The sequence below is a fragment of the Aspergillus heteromorphus genome, assembly GCF_003184545.1.
Source record: "Aspergillus heteromorphus CBS 117.55 chromosome Unknown BO70scaffold_8, whole genome shotgun sequence".
NCBI lineage: Eukaryota > Fungi > Ascomycota > Eurotiomycetes > Eurotiales > Aspergillaceae > Aspergillus > Aspergillus heteromorphus.
The window spans coordinates 842,474-861,259 of record NW_020290413.1 but is presented as its reverse complement, the minus strand read 5'-3'; the positions used below and the strand labels follow the sequence as shown (position 1 = coordinate 861,259).

Below are 18,786 nucleotides of genomic sequence, written 5' to 3'. Positions count from 1 at the left end.
AGAGGTCGATGACAGACACCTAGATGGCACTGGCAGAAGCAAAGGGGGCTGCGCTGAAGACCCGGAATCCTGCGGATGGCATGAGATGATGGGATCTCAGCCCCGTTAGTTTTGCCGAAGCAAGCACCAAGCACCAACAGGGCATGCTGATTGACGCCACGTCTGTTGAATGCGAGTAGGATCAAGGGGGACCCCATAGGCCCGTAGGGTATACGGACTACGGCGTAAATCAGAGTATCTTGGGGCGGATGGGCAGGAGTTGGGGGAGGGAACCCCCGTAGAGTATGGGCAGTACAGCGTATATCAGAGTACCTTAATTTTAGTCGGGGGAAGGATCCACGGGGAAGCAGCCGGACAAGCCAGAGATCGCCTTCACGTGCCCCATCTCGTCCCCACTCACCGCCTCTCGAGTCTCAACAATTGAGGGTCGAACATGGGCTGGATCATCATATCATCATACTGTGATCATTATCATCAACTAGATAGATAAAGACGTAGATAGAAAATCGTGCTATCGGCATCGGTTGTGGTGCCATCGAATTTGCCAATCATCGCCCAGCTGAGAATCATCCGATGGATGATGATCAGCCAGGTCCAAGTCCGTCCGGGCTGTAACTTTGTCCACGAATCCCCCTCGATAAATGGTCATGGGCAGGCAATAGTACGGTACGGTATTGGATGGATTAATCCCGTTGGCGCTAGTGGGCTTCTCGAATGTCGTTGGTCGCTTCCCCATTGCGTCACGGCTCCCGAGTCGTCCCAGTCGGTGCTACGGATACGGAGTACTTACAGACAAAGCGTCGGAGTCGCATGGCCTCCTGCACCTGCTCTTGGGGACTTGGGGGAAGGTCCCGGACATGCAGTGCCTACTTACTCGACTATCTTGGTAGGGGACCTGGACAAGAGTACTCCGTAGAAGCTGTGTATACAACTAGGTAGGTAGTCAGTCGTATTTACGGTCTCGCTCAGGTTTCTGATCCACGTCAGATGGGACGGGCCATCTGCAGTTGAGAACCTGGCAAGCTAGTCCGAAGCTCAGAACTCAAAGTGGTTGATGTAATACGAAAAAGCAATCGGAATGTTTCACCAGCCCCGGGTGTCAGTGAGAAGCGGGACACTCACGGGGGAGGAGATGGGAAAGGCCATGAGCAAAACTACTGTGGAAATCGTCGAGAAAAGAAGGGATCATCTGTCCCCCTTCTCGTCCACGTCGCACTAAGAATGATGATCGAGCGGATAGATATACAGAGTAGTGCTACGGAGCAGTGAGCACATCATCCATGGGCCAAGGAGGGGAGGGGAGAGGAGAGGAGATGCAAGAGGGGCAGCCAATCTATCTGCCTGAGGAACCCAGCACATCCCAGGCAGCGCCAGGCCAATGCGTGTTTCCAATGCCCATGATCATCGAGTGATCACTGACCCCGGTGTACCAAGTGGTTGTGGAAATGTCCGCACTGCCCAGGTGATTGGCCATCCATCCACACCTCTGCAGAGTAGTAGCGCCGGGGTTTATGCAGGCCGGGGCAGAGGGAGGAGTATCTGTATTGAAACGAAAGAGATGCAGATGGGAAGGAAGGAAGGAAGGATGGATGGATGGATATCATGATCTGGAGAGGCCGGGGCCGGGAATTCGTGTGTCTTTACCATGGTTGACTCGCCCCCGTTTTACCCCTCATGATCTATCACTCCCGTTTTCTGGACGGCAGTAGTCGTCATACCAGAAACTCGATTTGTAATGGGGTGCTACTCCGTAGTTACTAGTATGTACAAAAGGAAGGGGAACAGCTGGTAAGAAATAAAAACAAATAACAGAAAAAGACGATCAAGAGGCTTTGTTTACCTATTTGGACCGCTCAGAGGATCATATCGATCGATCTATTCGGTCGGGACTAAGTGGTCCCATACTACTATTAGCATCCGGCAGACTTGGCCAGACCGCCAGCCCCGGTGTTCCACCCACGTAGGGAGGTGTGGATAAGGCAAGGCGGGAGCTGCTCCTCCCCTCCCCAACGGGTTCCTGCAAGCAACGGCCGGTCCTCAAGTACTTGAGCTTCCCCCTCCCAGTCAACTCAATCTTTTCCTCTTCTCTTCCCCTACTCGCTCACACTCTCACATTCCAACTCTTTCTTATCGTGGCTGCCTAAAGTCTCTTCGTCCTCTTGTATATATCTATTGATCTCCCATCCACTGTACTTCCTCGGATTTGTTGGCCTTGCCCTACCGCATAGCTCTACATTCCTGTCCTCAACTATTTACCACCCACCCACCCACCCACCTATAACATCTCAGCCCAGAACGGACCAAATTCACCTGTCCATCTTTCTCCTCACATATCTCATCATATTCATAATGGCTGCTCCTCGTTCAAGTTCTTTACGTGCCCTCCGCGTGCTCTCGCAGCACACCCGTACTACCCCCTCTGTCCGTCGGGGGTTGCACATCACTGGCGCCAACTCGGCGCAAACCGCCAATGCCTCGGAGAGGGCATCCTTGTATGCCACTCGTACCCTGAACGATCTCAAGGGCGAGTGCCAGAAGCGGGCCCTGAGGTCCAGTGGCACCCAGTCCGAGGTATGTCGCATCTCCCCATCACTATACAATACACATGGGCTCCATGAAACTAACCACCTGCTTCACTCAGCTGGTCGAACGTCTCTCCAACCATGACTTCCTCCAGTCCCGCGCCTTCAGCATTGCCATGAGGAGGATCAACGGCAGCTCTAACGCGGAGTAAGTTATCCTGGCGATCGTCACGTCACACCCGATACCTCGGCAAAGCACGACCGCGGAACTAACAGTCTTTCCCCATTAGGAAAACCCACGGCCGGCAATTCAACACTTCCCGCTCCAACAAGGCCGTCAATGACTCATCCACCGTTGACTTCGCCTACATGCCCTCCATGGCGGAGATCGATGGGGCGTCTGCTCGCCCGGAGACCCAGATTCCGATCCTTTCCGACATCTTCACCACCTATGACTCGACACAGACCCAGGACTCGCCTATGAAGCCCCAGGTTTACACTGTGTCCGGGGGTGCGGGTGATGTCTCGGCTAGTCCCATGACCGAGGTTGTCGACAACCTCTCCGTGGACATCGACCCATACTCCCTGACTGAGGCTGTTGGTAAATCCAGACTCGGCGAGGAGCTCGAGAAGCAGCAGAACGGCAAGCCCGGTGTGGTCCGGGAACTATGGTCCGGTCTCTTGGATGATATCTTAGGCCCCAAGCATGCCGTGAAACACTAGTTGTCTGTCTCATGTTTATTATATGTCTTCTTGTCTCGTTTCCAGCGATGGTTGATGGTGACCCTCCAGTGGGCTTTTTACATTCGTTCAGCTTAAGGCTTAGCACTGCGACACAATCCTGCTCTTGATGAATTAGGATTATCAAATGAATACGTTTCATTTCTCACAGACCATACATTATTTACACCTGTAGTTACTATCTTTGACCCGCATAGTCCAACAGTACAAGTAGTACTACTGCACTCAGGCAGTATCCAGGAGTATCTCTACTCCTTAGCCTACTCTTCTACACGCCACGATAATAGCACCGACGCAACACCCGACGCCCGGGTGATTAATCAGGCACACCGTCGGGTAAATCCTAACCAATCCACCCTTCTACCGAGACTGCCTGACAATTCGGCACTTTTCCCCCACATGGCAGTGCGCGCACTTTGTCATCATCACCCCGGAAAAAACAACCCCGTCAGTCTTATCAGATCGAAACCGGAGAATACCATTACATTATCACTATCATTATTATCAGTTCCGATCTAACCTAGGTATTGTAAATCCCGACAGCCGCGGGGATGCGGATATGGGTAAAGTCAATTACCAGTGACAGTGACAGTACCCGGTCCCCCCGTGGGGTTGTTGTGGACTTGTTTGTTTATCCTCCGGTATGTCCCGAGGTATTTTCCCTAGGGGGTTCTTGTTTGTGACATAATCGGTGAGAGAGAGGGGAGGGGAGGGGGGAGGGTTGTTTTGTTGATTGTTGGGGATGATCGGGATTATGATGAGGAGGAGGGGGATGGGGGTATGAAGTCATTTTGCATTTATTACTGTGGATAATGGATATGTTTACTTGACTGATTGACTTATCGCGTTTTTTATCCATCGTATCATTATCGTGAGCCTGCTCGGTTCCTGGGCTTATCGGATGTGGCGGGTGTAGACTGTAGATGAGATGAGGGTCCCTCCGGAAGTAGGTGTCTACCTACTCCGTGGGTGCTTAACTTTACAGTTATTAACTAATGGTCGAAGCGTAACTATGTAATTATGTAAGGAGTTTGGTGTTGTTGTTCCAATTTGGAGGAGAATATCGAGCAGAAAGTCTGTGGCTGTGAATCATCCTCTTCTCACCTGGGTAAATGACAGGGTCCAGATAGTGGTGGTGTGGCTTGCCTCGGTTATGCTGAGATGTTTCATGTTTAGTTCCTCAGGAGATTGGGAATCTCTCTTTGCTTTTCTTCGCACCCCTCACTTTTCTTCTCTCTCTCTTTACGTTGCCCTTCGTGGTCGTCTGCCGTGAAGGATAGACATCGCTACTCGCGCATCAGGTTCATAAGATAAATCTGTGTTGTTGTATGCGGGGTTGTTTGTTCTTCCGACCTTCGAAAAGCGGCACAAGTTCACAACCATGGCTGTCAATCTGGAAGCCGGATAAGCAAAGCACGGAACCCCGGCATTATTGCAGAACCCTGGCACTAGATATATCCAGTGTGGACACATTTAATATATTATGACCCTCCTTATCAGGGTGATGTTTCAGATGTGCTGGTCCACGAACTCCATGACAGCTCTGGTCAACGGCCCGTTGAGTCTCGACAGGGGTTGCAGAGTATCTACTCCGTACTTCGTACAGAGTGTGCTTTCTGAATAACTGAATATATGGAAGCCTGGAGGCCATGATGCGCCATCAACGGTCCTTAAGAAAAACAGTCAGCTGAGAAGCTTTGGGGCCGCTCGAGGCTTATCCCACCTAGATTTACCTACCTATGATGCTCTTTCGCCGACCGATCAGAGTTGGGTTGTGCCCCCAAAGACAACTCACGAGCCGATTGTGCAGTGGGCTGTTGGTTCTCTTCAGCTGCGCAACAATGCCCTACGGGGTCCACTAAGCCGCCACGCTGCAACCGGTCGCTGATGGGGAGAAAACAACCCCAAACCCCTCTGTGGCGTGGTAGTCGTCAGCGTGGTGAGAAGAATGGGGCAATTTCGAACAGCAGAGCAAGCCCATCTTAGGTAAGATGTGAAATGAACGGGCCTTTTGCTGTCATCATATTGATTCCAGACATTAAGGAGGTCCGAAGGTCCTCCTTTTCGGGATTAGGCGACAGCTTATCGGGCCTTCTCTGCCAAGTCCACCGGCCATCTGCTATGACTACTAGGACCTCATAGTGAAAGAGTGGTTGCTAAGAAAAGAACTTGGCAGGTGATGATGACTTCCCCCATTTGGCGCAATTCCAAGGCAGGAGAAGAGAGAGAGAGAGAGAGAGACTCAGAATCATGACCGTTCTCAGGGGAAAATGGGATCGGAGGGAACGGCGCTCCACCGGCGGTGCCCAAAAGCCAAAGAGCTGCAGATCCGGGCCTGGATCGCTTGGCCAGCAGCCAGTCGCATTTCCGCAAACCTGCCGAGTGGGCCGTTGCTTTTGGGCCTCCCCACGATGTAAGCATAATTAAATAAATGTTCCTGAGCAAACACAACGACTCGACTGCATGGACCAGCACTGGCCATCCATTCTTATTATTGTTATCATCTCCAGTCCTTCCCTTTCTCTTCTCTCGTCATTGCTGCTTCTTCATCCGACTGCAATCACCAACTTCTTCGTCTATCCTTTTGGTGCTTCTTTTTTTAGCTACACTCTTTTCTGACTTTGTTTCAAGCCACTCTTTCCGTGCACCGCCTTGTCTGACCCTCCCTTTTTCGTTGGCTGTCAGCTTACGAACCGTCTATAATTGACCCGTCTCAAGCAAGCACTGTCCTCCTGTTCGTGCCATTGAGTGTTTCCTGAAGCCATCTTCAGTTCTTGCGACCCACTGGTGGTGCCATTGCCATTCCATTCGTATCGCTTGGTCTCCCTGGAAAAGGAGAGTTGAGCAACTCCATTCTCGGCTTTGCACTTGCACTGTGATGAGGTTCTTGAGCGACTCCTAGTTATGCATCTTTCCCAGCGTCTTTTTACCGCAGCATGTCTCTGTGCCAGTGCCACAGCTTTCATCCCTTACACCATCAAGCTTGATGCTCCAGTTGAAAAGTCCGCTGGTCATGGCGCGTTTACTCGTCGTTTCCTGCCCTTGTCGAAACCCAGCGACGCATTGGCAGCATCGTCCTCCAGCGATGAATCTTTGACTCTAGATATCAAGAGGGTTCCCGCTCGCCGCGACAATGATTTCAGCATCGTACTGGCAGAGACCCCCACTTGGAAAAATACAGCCGCTCTCGACCAAGATGGAGACGATATCTCTTACTTCTCGGTCGTTAACATTGGCTCCGAAGAACAGGCTCTGTACATGATGCTGGACACCGGAGGATCGGACACATGGGTTTTCAGTTCGAACTGTACGGCAAAGTCCTGCACGATGCACAACCAGTTGAATTCTTCTTCCTCGACTCTCGACATGACTACCGAAGAGTGGAGCGTTGGCTATGGGACCGGAACCGTCAGTGGTGTGCTGGGGACGGATAATCTCACGATTGGAGGCGTGGACGTGCGCATGACGTTTGGCCTGGCTTCCAACGCATCGGATAACTTCGAGTCGTACCCAATGGACGGTATTCTCGGCATGGGCCGAACAAACGAGAGCTCGTATAGCAACCCAACCTTCATGGATGCCGTTGCGACCCTGAACCTTTTCAAGTCCAACATTGTCGGCTTTGCCCTGTCGCGCAGCCCCGAGAAGGACGGCACGGTCACATTCGGCAGTGCTGACCAGGACAAGTACACTGGCGACATCACCTATACGGATACCGTTACTGGATCGGGAAGCTATTGGCGGATTCCGGTGGATGATGCCAGCGTTGACGGCACGTCCTGTGATTTCTCCAACAAGTCGGCCATTATCGATACCGGCACGTCCTATGCCATGCTTCCTTCCAGTGATGCGAAGGCGCTGCACGCGCTCATCCCCGGATCCTCATCTTCTGGAGACTATTTCATCATCCCATGCAATACGACTGCGAATGTACAGGTGACCTTTTCTGGGGTTAATTATACTATTTCCTACAAGGACTATGTTGGAGAAACCTACGGTTCGGGATGCGTTTCTAACATTGTGAGCTATGACCTGTTTGGCGATGATATTTGGCTCCTGGGCGACGTTTTCCTCAAGAACGTCTACGCTGTGTTTGACTACGATGAGGAGCGCGTCGGTTTCGCAGAGCGTTCCACGAGCTCTAGCAACTCGACGGACACCTCGAGCTCGAATGGAACGACCAGCGCCTCGGGCTCTACTGGCACGGCTAGCTCGACTTCATCAAAGGGCTCTGCTAGCTCCACCAGCTCGTCCAAGTCCGGTAGTGCCATGACCATCAACGCCCCCGAGTACTTCTTATCCGCGTTGGTCATTGCTTCATGCATGCTCTGGCTATAAGTCGCTGCTTGAAACCGTTACATATCCATCCCACTTTTGAATTCGACAACCATACATTCGTTATATTTATTGCTGCTTTGTACCTGCACATATGTTCTTAAATAGAAGCAGCGTGCTGTTCCGCGAAAGCTACTTACATTCAAAGTACCTATTAACCATCTAACATATCATTCATATTGTCGTTACTTCGTGTATCCCCTCGGTCTATAGCCAGTCTAACCCTGTGTTATGGAGGTTTTCTTCGCATTCAAAAATTAAAGAACCTTCTCTGGAATCATCGAGTATGACTTTGGATAGGATTCTAATTCGACAGTCAGCTTTCGCTTTCGACACTTCCACCTTGAAAGCCTTACCTAGTACGGATTTGTCGAACTCGTCGACCTTGTTGATTCCACCAACAGCCATCAAGATATCGAAATCGGCCAGCAACGACTTCATCACATGACGGACTTCTTCTTCGCCCATGATACTGAGGCCCCAGATCCAGAGCCGACCGACAAAAACAAAACGTGCTCCCAGGGAAAGCGCCTTGGCGACATCACTGCCTCCACGGACTCCCGAATCGAACATGATGTAAATCTTATCCCCGACGGCGCTCGCAATATTCTCTAGAGCATCGAGACTGGCAATCGCTCCATCCACCTGTCGACCGGCGTGGTTACTCACGACGATACCGTCCACCCCGTACTCGACGCATTTCTTTGCATCCGCCACTGACTGGATGCCCTTGATCACGAAGGGCCGACCACCCGAGATCTTCTTCCATTGCTCAATCAGCCAGGGGATTTTCTCCCACGACCATGCGCGCCCATGCCAGACGGAGTCGATCCATTTGGTCGAAGCAGCCACCTTATCTTTCTCCACGTCAATGCCGGCCTCCCGGCAGCGTTTCTGGAACACTGGATCCGTCAATCCCAGATCAGCCCCGATACCGCGGTAGAAGGCATAGTTGGAATTGGCGACGTCGTCGTGCCGCCAGCCTAGCTGCCAGGTATCGGTCGTGAGGATAAGCGCGTCAAACCCGGAGTCCCAGGCACGGTTGAGCAAGGACAAGGTCAATTCATCATCGTGGGGCATGTATAACTGGTAGAAGCGAGGGCCCTTCCCGTTGGCCTTGCCGACCTTCTCGATCGGCGAGCTCCCCGCTGTGGAGAGACAGTAAGGAAGGTTGAGTTCACCAGCGACCTTGGCCACTGCAATCTCGCCCGAGGGATGGTAGATCTTGTTGATCCCGATGGGCGCGAACCCGATCGGAGCGGAAACACGGTGCCCGAAGATCTCGGTGGTGGTGTCGCGCAAGTTGGTGTCCACCAGCTGGCGGGGGATAATGCGATGGCGGAAGAACGCCTGTCGATTGGCCAGATGGGTGTTGGACATGCCCGCATTGGAGGATGCGTAGAGCCTGGGGAGGTTAATATGGCTGACTCGATATTGGAAATGAGACATCGGTTGGGGAAGCTTACCAGCCTCCTTGGCTGAGCCGCTTATGTGCTTCCTCCTCCAGCTTCTTGGGATCTGGGATAGGCTGTCAACTGATTGATCACTCGGACGAGTCAGTTGTTAGACCAGGGGAATGGCACCTACCGGTGTTGAATGGAACCGTCTTGTCATCGTTTACCTTCCAGAAGTTCTCTCGCTGGTAGAGACCCCATTGGGGTGTCGTTCGCTTCTCGATGTTGGGGTTTGTTGGGTCACTCATTGTATATGAGACGGGAGCAATGTCTTGCAATACTATGGAAAAGAAAGACAAATGGTGACGATGTTTCAGTCTAGATATCTTAATGAGAACCAATTGATCATAGAACACAATTCAGCTTATAATCTCATCGGACAGGGCGTTCTACAGGGGCAATTTATAGTCTGGATGACTTCACCTTGACGCGCTCTCGTCCGAGAGCGGACAAGAGATGGTCGTTGACTCGGCAGAGTGATGAGTTAAGCTGGTCTAAAAGTACTTCACTCTTACTTTGCAGGGGCAGAAAGCACATGGCGAAGGCGAGCAGCGATGATGACGTCATTGTACAGCAGTCGGGATCGACGAACGGTGGAGTGCCCAGTAGTTGTATCTAGTAGTAACAAGTAACAGCACAGGATCCATTCTGTATCTTGGTTAGTAGGAGACTCCCCTAGAGGCTGTCGCCAACTAGAAGTACTGAGTAGTAGGCAGACACCGTCGCGATGTGTCATATGCGGAAAGAGCGAGAGTTTCCTTGCCGACTTGCCCCGGCAATCCCACGCGGGAGCCGAAATGCCCGTCGCGTCGGGAGACGAACACCAACAGCCGAAGCCGAGTCATACTTATCTGCTCCATCCCCATCCCTCCGTCATCCCTGCTCGACTCCAACAACAACAACAACAACGCCCCCCTCCCGAACCCCCCCTGAAAATAGTCACCAAGTACAGCTCTTGTCGCCATGTTCGGATTAAGTACCAGACGGTCCGCGGTGACGCACTCCAGGTGCCTTTCCAAGGCCACCAAGACCACCCGCACATCAGCACAACGTCCAGCACAATCGCATTCCCTGCTCTCGACCAGAGACTTCCACTCCAGCCAGTCTCATGCCGCAGTCCGACCGACGTGGATGCCCATGCGTGTGAAGACGCCCTGGGTCGATGCGCTGACCAAGAGCCGCGAGACTGCGCAGTCCAGCCAAACTGCGCCGGCCCCGTCGGCGAAACCCGACTTGACGCCGAAGAAGATGTCGGACAGCTATTATTGTGCCGTGCGTTGCTCACCATGCCTTTTTTTTTTTTTTTTTTTTTTTTTTTTGCTGTTGTTCTGTCGCGAACTGACCCCCAAGCATAGGTCCTACCCTTAGCTCAGGATAAATGGCTTCTGGATTCATATCTCAATGCCTCCGGGCATATCAGGTACGACCCCCCTCTGCTGATTTCTGGAGCAATGACTGACTGATGACCGCAGACTGGGATCGTTGTTGATGGACCTCGATGCGCTGGCCGGTGTCATTGCCCACAGACACGCCGGAGATGCTGTCGCAAATGTCACGGCTGCCGTGGATCGGATCACTATCGAGAACCCGCTAATGGAGATCTGCGATCTCGAACTTAGCGGCCAGGTTACGTATGCTACGGGGCGCTCAAGTATGGAGATTTCCATCCAGGTGGCCAAGGCTCCTGCTCCAGGACAGAATGTCGAGCCTGAGGATGTTCTGATTACCTGTGCTTTCACGATGGTGTCGCTGGACCCGACGACCAAGAAGTATGTCTTTCATGTGATCTTCTCTCTACGAAAACTAGCTCACCCGTTCATCCAGGCCCGTCCCCATCGCTCCTCTCGTGGTCGACACTCCCGAGGAACGTCTTCTCTTCAAAAAAGGCGAAGAAAACTACCAAGCCAAGAAGTCTCTACGGTCCAAGAGCCTCCTGGAAAAGGCTCCCGATGCCGAAGAGAGTAACCTAATCCACGCCATGTGGACAAAGGAAATGTCCTACCTCAGTAAGCAAGACTTACCACTCCCATATTTCAATGAGGACGAAAATTTAACAATATATCCCACAGACCCCTCATCCCTCGCCCAACGACCCGCCAACGACATCTTCATGACCGACACTGTCCTCAAATCCGCCATGATCATGCAACCGCAAGACCGCAACCGCCATAACTTCATGATATTCGGTGGCTTCCTACTCAAGCAAACCTTCGAGCTAGCATTCTGCTGCGCCGCATCCTTTGCCCACGCCCGACCCAATTTCGTCTCCCTGGACCCGAGCACGTTCGAGAACTCTGTGCCCGTCGGGAGCGTACTGTATCTGCGTGCGACAGTCGCGTACACAGAGCCACTGGAGCGCGAGGGACTGGAGAGCAAGTACACCAAGGTGCGGGTGCGCGTGGACACGAAGGTCCGGGATGTGGAGCACGGGACGAAGAAGCCTACAGGCATGTTCAGCTACACGTTCTTGGTGGAGAAGGATGTGCAGGTGATGCCGAAGACGTATAGCGAGTTCATGGTGTGGACAGATGCGCGCAGACGGTCGGAGAATGCGGCTGCCATGGCGCCGGGGTCGAGAGAGCCAAGCGCACTCAGAGGATTGAAGGATAGTGTGACTGAGTAGATGGGCTGTGGTATTTTTCTATTCTTGATCTGTTCTATGTCGTTTGTATATGCGCGATACCTGGTCTGATTCGATGTAACATACTGTTGTCCTACCACGAAAGACTATCTTTCTTTGGCAAATTAAAGACATATTCCCATAATGCAATCCACCAATGCAATCAAATATCCAAGCCTTTACGAAGTAGAATCACTACCCCCCTAATTCATAAATGTAGACACGATACTTTGCTGTCACATGACAATCACCGCATTCTCCGGGGATTGACTAAATGTCCGACACGCGAGTTAGTTAACTAATGGCCTCTAGCGCATGTTAGTGATCACTGACTATAGTTAACTAACTAGTTAACTGCCGGCAGTGATCTGGCTACTTTGCCAAGAGCAAAAGGACCCGATAATAGATTTTAATTAAACCCACCCAAAAAGCCGCCACCAAAAGATTGATAGAAGACCTTGGGTATGGATTAAGCCTAGAAAGTCGGCGGCAGTACCGTCCGTACCTTAAAAGAATGAAGCTGTGGCGGTTCCGCCGGACAATCTGAGCATTGTATTTAGTGGCAGGTCACTTCTGGCAGATAAAAAGAATAAAATGTCCGAACTACCAAGGGGCTTCGTGGCTGGGGCGGCACATAAGTAAATCCGAGGGCCGAGAACTCCGCATAACGCGTCAGGCAACAACACCACCCCTAGAGTCTTATCACTCACCTTCTGTGACGGCAGTGATGAATCATGGGGACCTGCCCAAAACCAACGCAGTTTGACAATAACTAGGATACAATAACATCCAAAATGTCCCAGCAAGAGCTACAGGATCTACTCCGGCGCCTTGGAGAGGAGCAACAACGACGAGAACGAGCCGAACGGTCACAGATAGAGGAGCAACGACTACGAGAAGAAGAACGACGACGACGAGAAGAAGAACGAGAAGAAGAACGGCGACGACGAGACCAGGTTGAGGCAGAACTGAGAGATCAAAGGGTTCAAATCCAAGAAACGACACTCCCCGAATTTCTTGATGGCTGCCATGTGCATTTATTTCTCGAGCTTTCCGTACAACAAGATAAAAACTCATCAACCAAGGGCGATCCGGCAAACGCCGACCGTAAGCTCCGCCCGGATAAAATTCGTGAATGGACCAGTTTTCCGACCGAACAGGCTTCCATATGGAAGGACTTGATGGACATTAAGTTTATAACAGAGCGTCATTTCACACCTCTTTTAGTTTTAAAAGAATACGGGAAGGAGGTCCGGCAAAGAACAATAGGCTCTGAGCTAGATTTGGGATACTTTCAAAGACAGACTGTGGAGTCGCGTGTCGCTTCCGTCGTGACACAGCTATATGCAAATCCTCAACTTCGACAAACTTTCTGTTTGAAGGGCGATATCGCTTTCGAAAACCACGCCAATAGCTTAACAGATGAGTCGAATATATACGCAGACATGGGCTCTCTGAGCCTGTCCCAAAGACAGCCCCGTCGCTCGGACCGCTTAGCCGCAAAATCCAAAGTTGACCGTTCAGCACAACCGCCGCAGAGAGGTCAGAAAAATATACAAACACGGACTTCTCGGCCTCGAGCAGACCAGTTCTGTGTTTACAACAAAGGCCCAGAAGAGAAGATTCCGGCTTTTATTGTTGAGTACAAGGCACCTCATAAGGTCTCTCTAGCTCACATCAGGGCTGGACTTCAAGATATGGATCTGGACGAGGTCCTCCATGTGCAGAGAGAAGAATCACCGGAGGATATATGTCGTCGTGTTATGGCCGCAATTATTACCCAAACATTCTCTTATATGATCCTTTGTGGGGTAGAGTTCGGCTTGGCCTGCACCGGTGAGGCGTATATATATCTTCGCGTCCTGGACCACGATCCTTCTACAGTGTACTACTACCTGTCTGTGCCGAAGGAGGATATCGGCTCAACCACCGGATGGGCAGGCGATCTTAATAGTGATAATCAACTGCATCTGACTGCAGTCGGCCAGATGGTGGCATTCACTCTTCGCGCGTTGCGAGAACCGGTACGAGACATCGCTTGGACAAACTGGGCGGCCGACATATTAAAGACTTGGGAGATGATATATGACGATCTTTTAGAGGAGATTGCGGAGAAGGACATCCCTGCTTCTGACTTTAAACCATTGTCTCGAAGTCGCTTGGAATACTCCCGAGTATCTCCTGTTAAGACTAGATCCAGATCTGCCATTGCCGCGATCTGTAACCCTTCGCGGGGCTCAAGATCATCCAGTCATGATGACTCTGAAGATGGTTTTGATCCTAATACTCCGAGTCGACGACCTCCAGAGTCCCGCCTTTCTCACCCATCGGGTTCCTCGTCTTTATCGACGGGTCCGAAATCGCACGGATCACGCTCCCAAGGCAAGTCACGGCAGTATTGCACCCAAGAGTGCCTTTTAGGCCTGATCAAAGAGCGGAAGTTAGATCGAAATTGCCCCAACGTGTCTGATCATGGGATTGAACAACATCAACTAAACCGGATAACTCTTATGCGACGGCTCAAGCAGCAGCTCTCTTATTCTAATTCAAGGCCGAACACAAAATCAGGATGCGAATCGCTGCATGTGCACGGGACACGTGGGGCACTTTTTAAAATCACTCTCTGGTCTCACGGTTATACATTTGTAGGAAAAGGCGTGCCGATAGAATTTGTGAACGGCTTGAAGCATGAGAAGCTTGTATATTCACGTCTTGCCTCAGTTCAAGGGATGTTTGTGCCAGTTTTCCTTGGCAGTCTGCAGCTTCACCGCCCGTTTTCTTATGATGGTATCGTGGAGATTGTTCAACTGATGTGTATGGGCTTCGCCGGAAGGACTCTTGCCCGTCAGCATGCGCTTAATCGCCATCAGATGATTCAACGAGCAGAGATCTCACTGCGAAAGATTCATAGTTTTGGTGTGCTTCATAGCGATCCCATACCGGGGAATATGACCTGGAACGAGCAGGACCGCTGTGTGATGTTTATCGACTTTGAGCGCTCAGTCCTGCAACCTCAACGCCGAATGCCACTGGGTCTTATTTGTAATCAAGAGCATAAACAGGAGGCCGGGCCCTTGGAGAAGAGTCCTAACAAACATATGGACTGTTTTGAGCGGGAGAAAAGGCGGATGATTAATGGGCTATAATGATAGGGTAGGAAATGGGCCCTTTTTAATCGCTGATCGGAGTGATATTACTATTCTGCTTTGAAGGGCAAGGATATCTAATTCACATCAATCCTCCGGGTATCTTATACATCAGTTCACCGCGCATTTACCCCTTTATGGACTTGCTGGCAAGTCCTCCTCACTCTCTTCTCTTACGCTTAATGCTTAGCTTATGCCAGATCATTTACTTAATTTAATACTGTTTATTACATACAACGAACTGCAACCATAGGCGACCAAACCGTCAACCTTGGAGATCAACAAAGTTCTTTCTGATATACATCCGTTGTTGGCCCTTCAAGAGCCATGGGTTGGTGGGAGAAGAGAGTGTAGGGATTGGAGGGGGAAGGTTTAACCCCCATATTTATAGGCCCAGCATCGCGCTTCATTGCTCCAGGCATAGCGCCGAGAGGCATGAGAGAGCGACGCAGTTTAGAGGGTGCTCCGTGATGCTGGGAGGTCGGAAGGGAGCCTAAAGTAACGATTGAAAGCCGGAGAGAGGGCCAAGGCGCTTTTCGCCTCTCTCGCCCTCATCTTGCGGTATCACAGGAAGTCGGTTACGGCGGGCAACAGCGGCCATCGGGCAAGAAGTACGCTCACCGCTGACCTCCCGGCTAGATGAAGCTTTTTGATATAATCCAACCGGCTACTACTGGTGGGATGTAGTTAGTTAACTAGTTAGTTAGTTATTCCATCTCTGGTTAGTAAGCAAGCCCACTGGCAACCGCTGAAGGATCTGCCAGATGACCCCTAGCTAGAAGAGATTAAGCACTTATAATATCAATCCCATGACTTTAATAGGTATCGTACCTATTGTTTACTAGCGCCCTGCTCCTGCGTCTTAGGCCGTGTACAGGTGAAGCGTCCGGAAGCCCCTACACCCCTGAGATCCCCACTTCCACCATTAACTAACTATCTACCTAGCATGTCGGATATTTAGTCAATCCGCATTCTCCGCACCCAAACAAACCACCCAAACAACTTCCCCGCCTAATCTTATCATTTCTCCAACTCCAACTCCTCCTTCCCCTCCTTCAAGTTCGCTCACTCACACAACCACACCACCCATCCAGTATACAGTATATAGTGTAGACACACACACCATGTCCATCACCCTCCAGAATATCTGGCACCTCCGCCGGGTGGCAGACACGGCCTCAAAGGCCTGCTACATCTGCTACAAGCCATCAAGCAGTGTTTTGATCACGCCTGATAACCGGGTCCGTCCCCCCCCTCCCTCTGCTACTTGATAATACCATGTTCCATAAGCATACACTCACTAACATAACCCTCCAATCCAGGATTTCTTTTACGTCTGCCCTTCCCACCTCAAAGACCGACACTTCTGCTCGCCCATTGTCGATACCGAGGCCGTGGCGGCGAAGGCGAAGGAGGAGGCTCTGGCTCGGGAGATTGAGAAGGTCAAGAGGGAGTATGAGGAGAAGCAGCAGCGGAAGAAGAATAGTGAGAAGGAGAAGGCGAAGAAAGATGATGAGAAGAAGAAGGATGGTGAGGGTGAGGATAAGGATAAGGCCATTGAGAAGGAACGGGATGAGAAGGTTGGTCTTTTCCCTTCCCTTCTACTCCCCTCCCCTCCCCCACTTTTCTAATTTCCTCTTTTTTTTTTGCCTTTCGAGTGGTGAGTTGGCTGGACTGACTTTTTGGGGGGGTAGATTGAGGAGCTCAAGAAATCAGGGTCCGCGGCGGATGACTCGCCACGGGTTTTTGCTTTGCATAAGTACTGTTTCCTTGTTCTTGTTTTGCTCTTGCTCCTGTTCTTGTGGATCTTTGGAGGGGATAGGGTGTGGGAGGGGGGTTGCTGTTGTTTGTCTGTCTGGGAGAATGAAGGGGCTAACGCCGGATACAGGAACTTCTATCAAATGCGCATCGATAGAATGCGTAACGCGGAGATCGCGAGACGGAATCGTCAGCGATTACAAGATCCTTCGCTGTTTCCGTCTGTTCCGACGGGGGGGCTTTAGGCGTGCGACTTGCAAGATGTCATATCGTTGCTTTGGGGCTGGTAGCTTGGCGGTTGATGCGTGTACTGGATGCCTACGATCAGTATGCCTGCAATCAGCGCGTCCGTGTCAGACGGTGAATGCTTCGCTGGATCGTCTAGTGTTGTTGTCGGGATGCCTAGGTGGCTTGGGCTGACTACACGGCCTGGATTGGTGATTGCCTTTTGCATGGCAGGGTGATGCTCGCTTGGATCCGATAAATTGCGGTTGATCAGTTCGGCTATTATCGGGTGTCTGTAGCTGCTAGGCTGGTTACAGTTCTACGCGTCGCCTTGTCTATTGTGGTATCACTGCCATCGCACTTTGACAAGGCCACGCACTTTCGACATACCTGGGATCTCAGGAGGGTGTCTGAAGCGTTGGAAGGGTGCTATTTTGGGCAGATCCACCTTTTGTTTCCCAGTCCTGGGGCCTCTTCTACACCATCTGTCGGAAAGAGTCTCGCGGACAGTTTCCCCGACCCATCTGTCTCAGACTTCGTGTGATTCAGCCCCAATTGAAGGAATCGCCACACGAACGGCTAGCCATCCGGTGTATACGGCACACTCGGAAGCAGATTACATATGTGCGGGCAACCCTGCCCGAGCCGGCAGGAGGCGAAAGCATCACGGACATGTCTCGGTCTTGGACAATTTCTGGAAGTAGAATCGCTTCTAGAAGGCAGAACCGCCCATCGGGCTGCCTGCCCGCGGAGAAGGGCTGCGCCATACAGCCTTACGCGGAACCCTCGATACTAGTCCCTAGACTAGGCTACAGGGCCTGCAACCTATCTAGTGCCAGTGATCCGACCAGATGACCCCGAAGCGAGGGATGCAACAGTATACGAGTTCAGTAGGCACGGAGAACTAGTTTGTTTACCAAGTGACTTCGGCCCTACAGTCAGCAAATGACCAGGAATACATTTACCCGGCCCAAAAATTAGATACATCGTCTGGCCTAGCGCTCGCTCATCGTCACATGCATCAAACATCAGCGACGGACAAGCACTGATACGCTCCTGCAAACCTAGAAACCGACCCATCACAATCCACAAAATGCTCAACTACAAAGTATATACGGAGTATCAAGCTCGAGCTCAAGCATCCACCCCAATCCACCTACCTACGCAGTACAAAGGTAGTACAAAAAAAAACAGCACACCAGGCAGATAGATTACCCTACTTATCCCTGATCATCCCCTTCGACCTTAGGCCTTAAGACATCATCGCAATTTACCACCCACTCAGACAACCCACGTCGCAGACTCGCAGGAAAGCCCCCCATCATGCAGAGCAGTGGATCCCAACGAGGCAGTGCTGCTAGTGTGCGCCTCCCCTCCTGCTAACCCCATCTAGGCAGTCCCCAACCAACCATCCAACCATCCAACTAGAACGGCTTCATTCCTCAAACAATGACTCTTGCAGTTGCTTCCCCCTGAGATTGGTCTTGGTTAGTCTGGTGGCCTTGGACTATCTATCTATCTAACCCGGGCCCTGTGTGCGGCGTGCGCCAGTGTGGTGACTGGGGAGTCGACGTCAATGCGGCGGGCGGGTGGGTGCGGTACGGAGTACACACTACACCAACCGCCTTGGAAGATGGAGCCCTGGATGGAGCCTTGGAAGCATGGGTAGGTGGATGAAAATGGGTGGATGGATAATTGGATTCCACCGGTTCCAGCTGCTCCATTTACACCACGCCACACCACCACGCCACATGCCCCGTTCTATGGGGGGGGGATGTCGCATCTATCGACCGTAGAATCTAGAATGTTGGAGTTGGAGTCCGCTAGGGCAGGTAGGGCAGTGGCAGTGGCAGTGGCAGTGGCAGTGTCTGGCGCCCTGTAGGGAAGAATACCTCGCCTTGTAGGGATGAAAGGATGGATGGATGGATATCCAATCTGGCCTTGTAGGGCGGGTTCGTACTTAGTATATAGATAGTACATATGAG

At 51.5% G+C, this 18,786-nt stretch overlaps 8 protein-coding genes across 8 annotated transcripts; 6 read left to right on the top strand and 2 right to left on the bottom strand.

The window, feature by feature from the left end:
* Nucleotides 1-2,349: 2,349 nt before the first annotated feature.
* BO70DRAFT_378841 (uncharacterized protein) lies at nucleotides 2,350-3,414 on the top strand (the record flags this gene model as incomplete). The annotated part of the gene is made up of 3 exons (XM_025545295.1): nucleotides 2,350-2,571; nucleotides 2,642-2,730; nucleotides 2,813-3,414. 3 exons carry the CDS (start codon nucleotides 2,350-2,352, stop codon nucleotides 3,243-3,245), a joined length of 744 nt encoding a protein of 247 aa, XP_025400761.1. The 3' UTR covers nucleotides 3,246-3,414.
* A 2,143-nt stretch (nucleotides 3,415-5,557) lies between these two features.
* On the top strand, nucleotides 5,558-6,068 carry BO70DRAFT_222927 (uncharacterized protein). Its single transcript, XM_025538743.1, has one exon. The coding sequence runs from the start codon at nucleotides 5,695-5,697 to the stop codon at nucleotides 5,968-5,970; it is 276 nt and encodes a 91-aa protein (XP_025400760.1). The 5' UTR covers nucleotides 5,558-5,694; the 3' UTR covers nucleotides 5,971-6,068.
* BO70DRAFT_361028 (pepsin-like aspartic protease) lies at nucleotides 5,732-7,841 on the top strand. Its single transcript, XM_025542948.1, has one exon. It carries the CDS (start codon nucleotides 6,168-6,170, stop codon nucleotides 7,599-7,601), a length of 1,434 nt encoding a protein of 477 aa, XP_025400759.1. The 5' UTR covers nucleotides 5,732-6,167; the 3' UTR covers nucleotides 7,602-7,841.
* Nucleotides 7,766-9,117, bottom strand: BO70DRAFT_361027 (glycolate oxidase). Its single transcript, XM_025542947.1, has 2 exons — nucleotides 7,955-9,117; nucleotides 7,766-7,902 (listed from the first exon to the last, which is right to left on the bottom strand). Exons 1-2 carry the CDS (start codon nucleotides 9,045-9,047, stop codon nucleotides 7,856-7,858), a joined length of 1,140 nt encoding a protein of 379 aa, XP_025400758.1. The 5' UTR covers nucleotides 9,048-9,117; the 3' UTR covers nucleotides 7,766-7,855.
* On the bottom strand, nucleotides 9,064-9,733 carry BO70DRAFT_361026 (uncharacterized protein). The gene has a single exon (XM_025542946.1). The coding sequence runs from the start codon at nucleotides 9,298-9,300 to the stop codon at nucleotides 9,142-9,144; it is 159 nt and encodes a 52-aa protein (XP_025400757.1). The 5' UTR covers nucleotides 9,301-9,733; the 3' UTR covers nucleotides 9,064-9,141.
* A 201-nt stretch (nucleotides 9,734-9,934) lies between these two features.
* On the top strand, nucleotides 9,935-11,820 carry BO70DRAFT_428258 (putative acyl-CoA thioester hydrolase). Its single transcript, XM_025547956.1, has 5 exons — nucleotides 9,935-10,324; nucleotides 10,408-10,472; nucleotides 10,525-10,821; nucleotides 10,877-11,058; nucleotides 11,122-11,820. The coding sequence occupies exons 1-5, from the start codon at nucleotides 10,016-10,018 to the stop codon at nucleotides 11,673-11,675; spliced, it is 1,407 nt and encodes a 468-aa protein (XP_025400756.1). The 5' UTR covers nucleotides 9,935-10,015; the 3' UTR covers nucleotides 11,676-11,820.
* Nucleotides 11,821-12,071: 251 nt separating this feature from the next.
* On the top strand, nucleotides 12,072-14,957 carry BO70DRAFT_222881 (uncharacterized protein). The gene has a single exon (XM_025538742.1). It carries the CDS (start codon nucleotides 12,467-12,469, stop codon nucleotides 14,816-14,818), a length of 2,352 nt encoding a protein of 783 aa, XP_025400755.1. The 5' UTR covers nucleotides 12,072-12,466; the 3' UTR covers nucleotides 14,819-14,957.
* A 985-nt stretch (nucleotides 14,958-15,942) lies between these two features.
* Nucleotides 15,943-16,821, top strand: BO70DRAFT_288857 (AAA-ATPase Vps4-associated 1 family protein; the record flags this gene model as incomplete). Its single annotated transcript, XM_025539298.1, has 4 exons — nucleotides 15,943-16,059; nucleotides 16,141-16,398; nucleotides 16,513-16,577; nucleotides 16,707-16,821. 4 exons carry the CDS (start codon nucleotides 15,943-15,945, stop codon nucleotides 16,819-16,821), a joined length of 555 nt encoding a protein of 184 aa, XP_025400754.1.
* Between the last annotated feature and the right edge of the window lie 1,965 nt (nucleotides 16,822-18,786).

What these genes read in the sequence shown, in the direction of transcription:
- BO70DRAFT_222927 (XM_025538743.1), top strand. Translation starts at nt 5,695, where the DNA reads ATGTTCCTGAGCAAACACAACGACTCGACTGCATGGACCAGCACTGGC.
- BO70DRAFT_361028 (XM_025542948.1), top strand. Translation starts at nt 6,168, where the DNA reads ATGCATCTTTCCCAGCGTCTTTTTACCGCAGCATGTCTCTGTGCCAGT.
- BO70DRAFT_361027 (XM_025542947.1), bottom strand. Translation starts at nt 9,047, where the DNA reads ATGTCTCATTTCCAATATCGAGTCAGCCATATTAACCTCCCCAGGCTC. An exon ending in GTTCGACAAATCCGTACTAG is followed by an intron (nt 7,903 to 7,954) that starts GTAAGGCTTTCA and finishes CTGTCGAATTAG; the next exon opens with AATCCTATCCAAAGTCATAC.
- BO70DRAFT_361026 (XM_025542946.1), bottom strand. Translation starts at nt 9,300, where the DNA reads ATGAGTGACCCAACAAACCCCAACATCGAGAAGCGAACGACACCCCAA.
- BO70DRAFT_428258 (XM_025547956.1), top strand. Translation starts at nt 10,016, where the DNA reads ATGTTCGGATTAAGTACCAGACGGTCCGCGGTGACGCACTCCAGGTGC. An exon ending in CGGACAGCTATTATTGTGCC is followed by an intron (nt 10,325 to 10,407) that starts GTGCGTTGCTCA and finishes CCCCAAGCATAG; the next exon opens with GTCCTACCCTTAGCTCAGGA. An exon ending in AATGCCTCCGGGCATATCAG is followed by an intron (nt 10,473 to 10,524) that starts GTACGACCCCCC and finishes TGATGACCGCAG; the next exon opens with ACTGGGATCGTTGTTGATGG.
- BO70DRAFT_222881 (XM_025538742.1), top strand. Translation starts at nt 12,467, where the DNA reads ATGTCCCAGCAAGAGCTACAGGATCTACTCCGGCGCCTTGGAGAGGAG.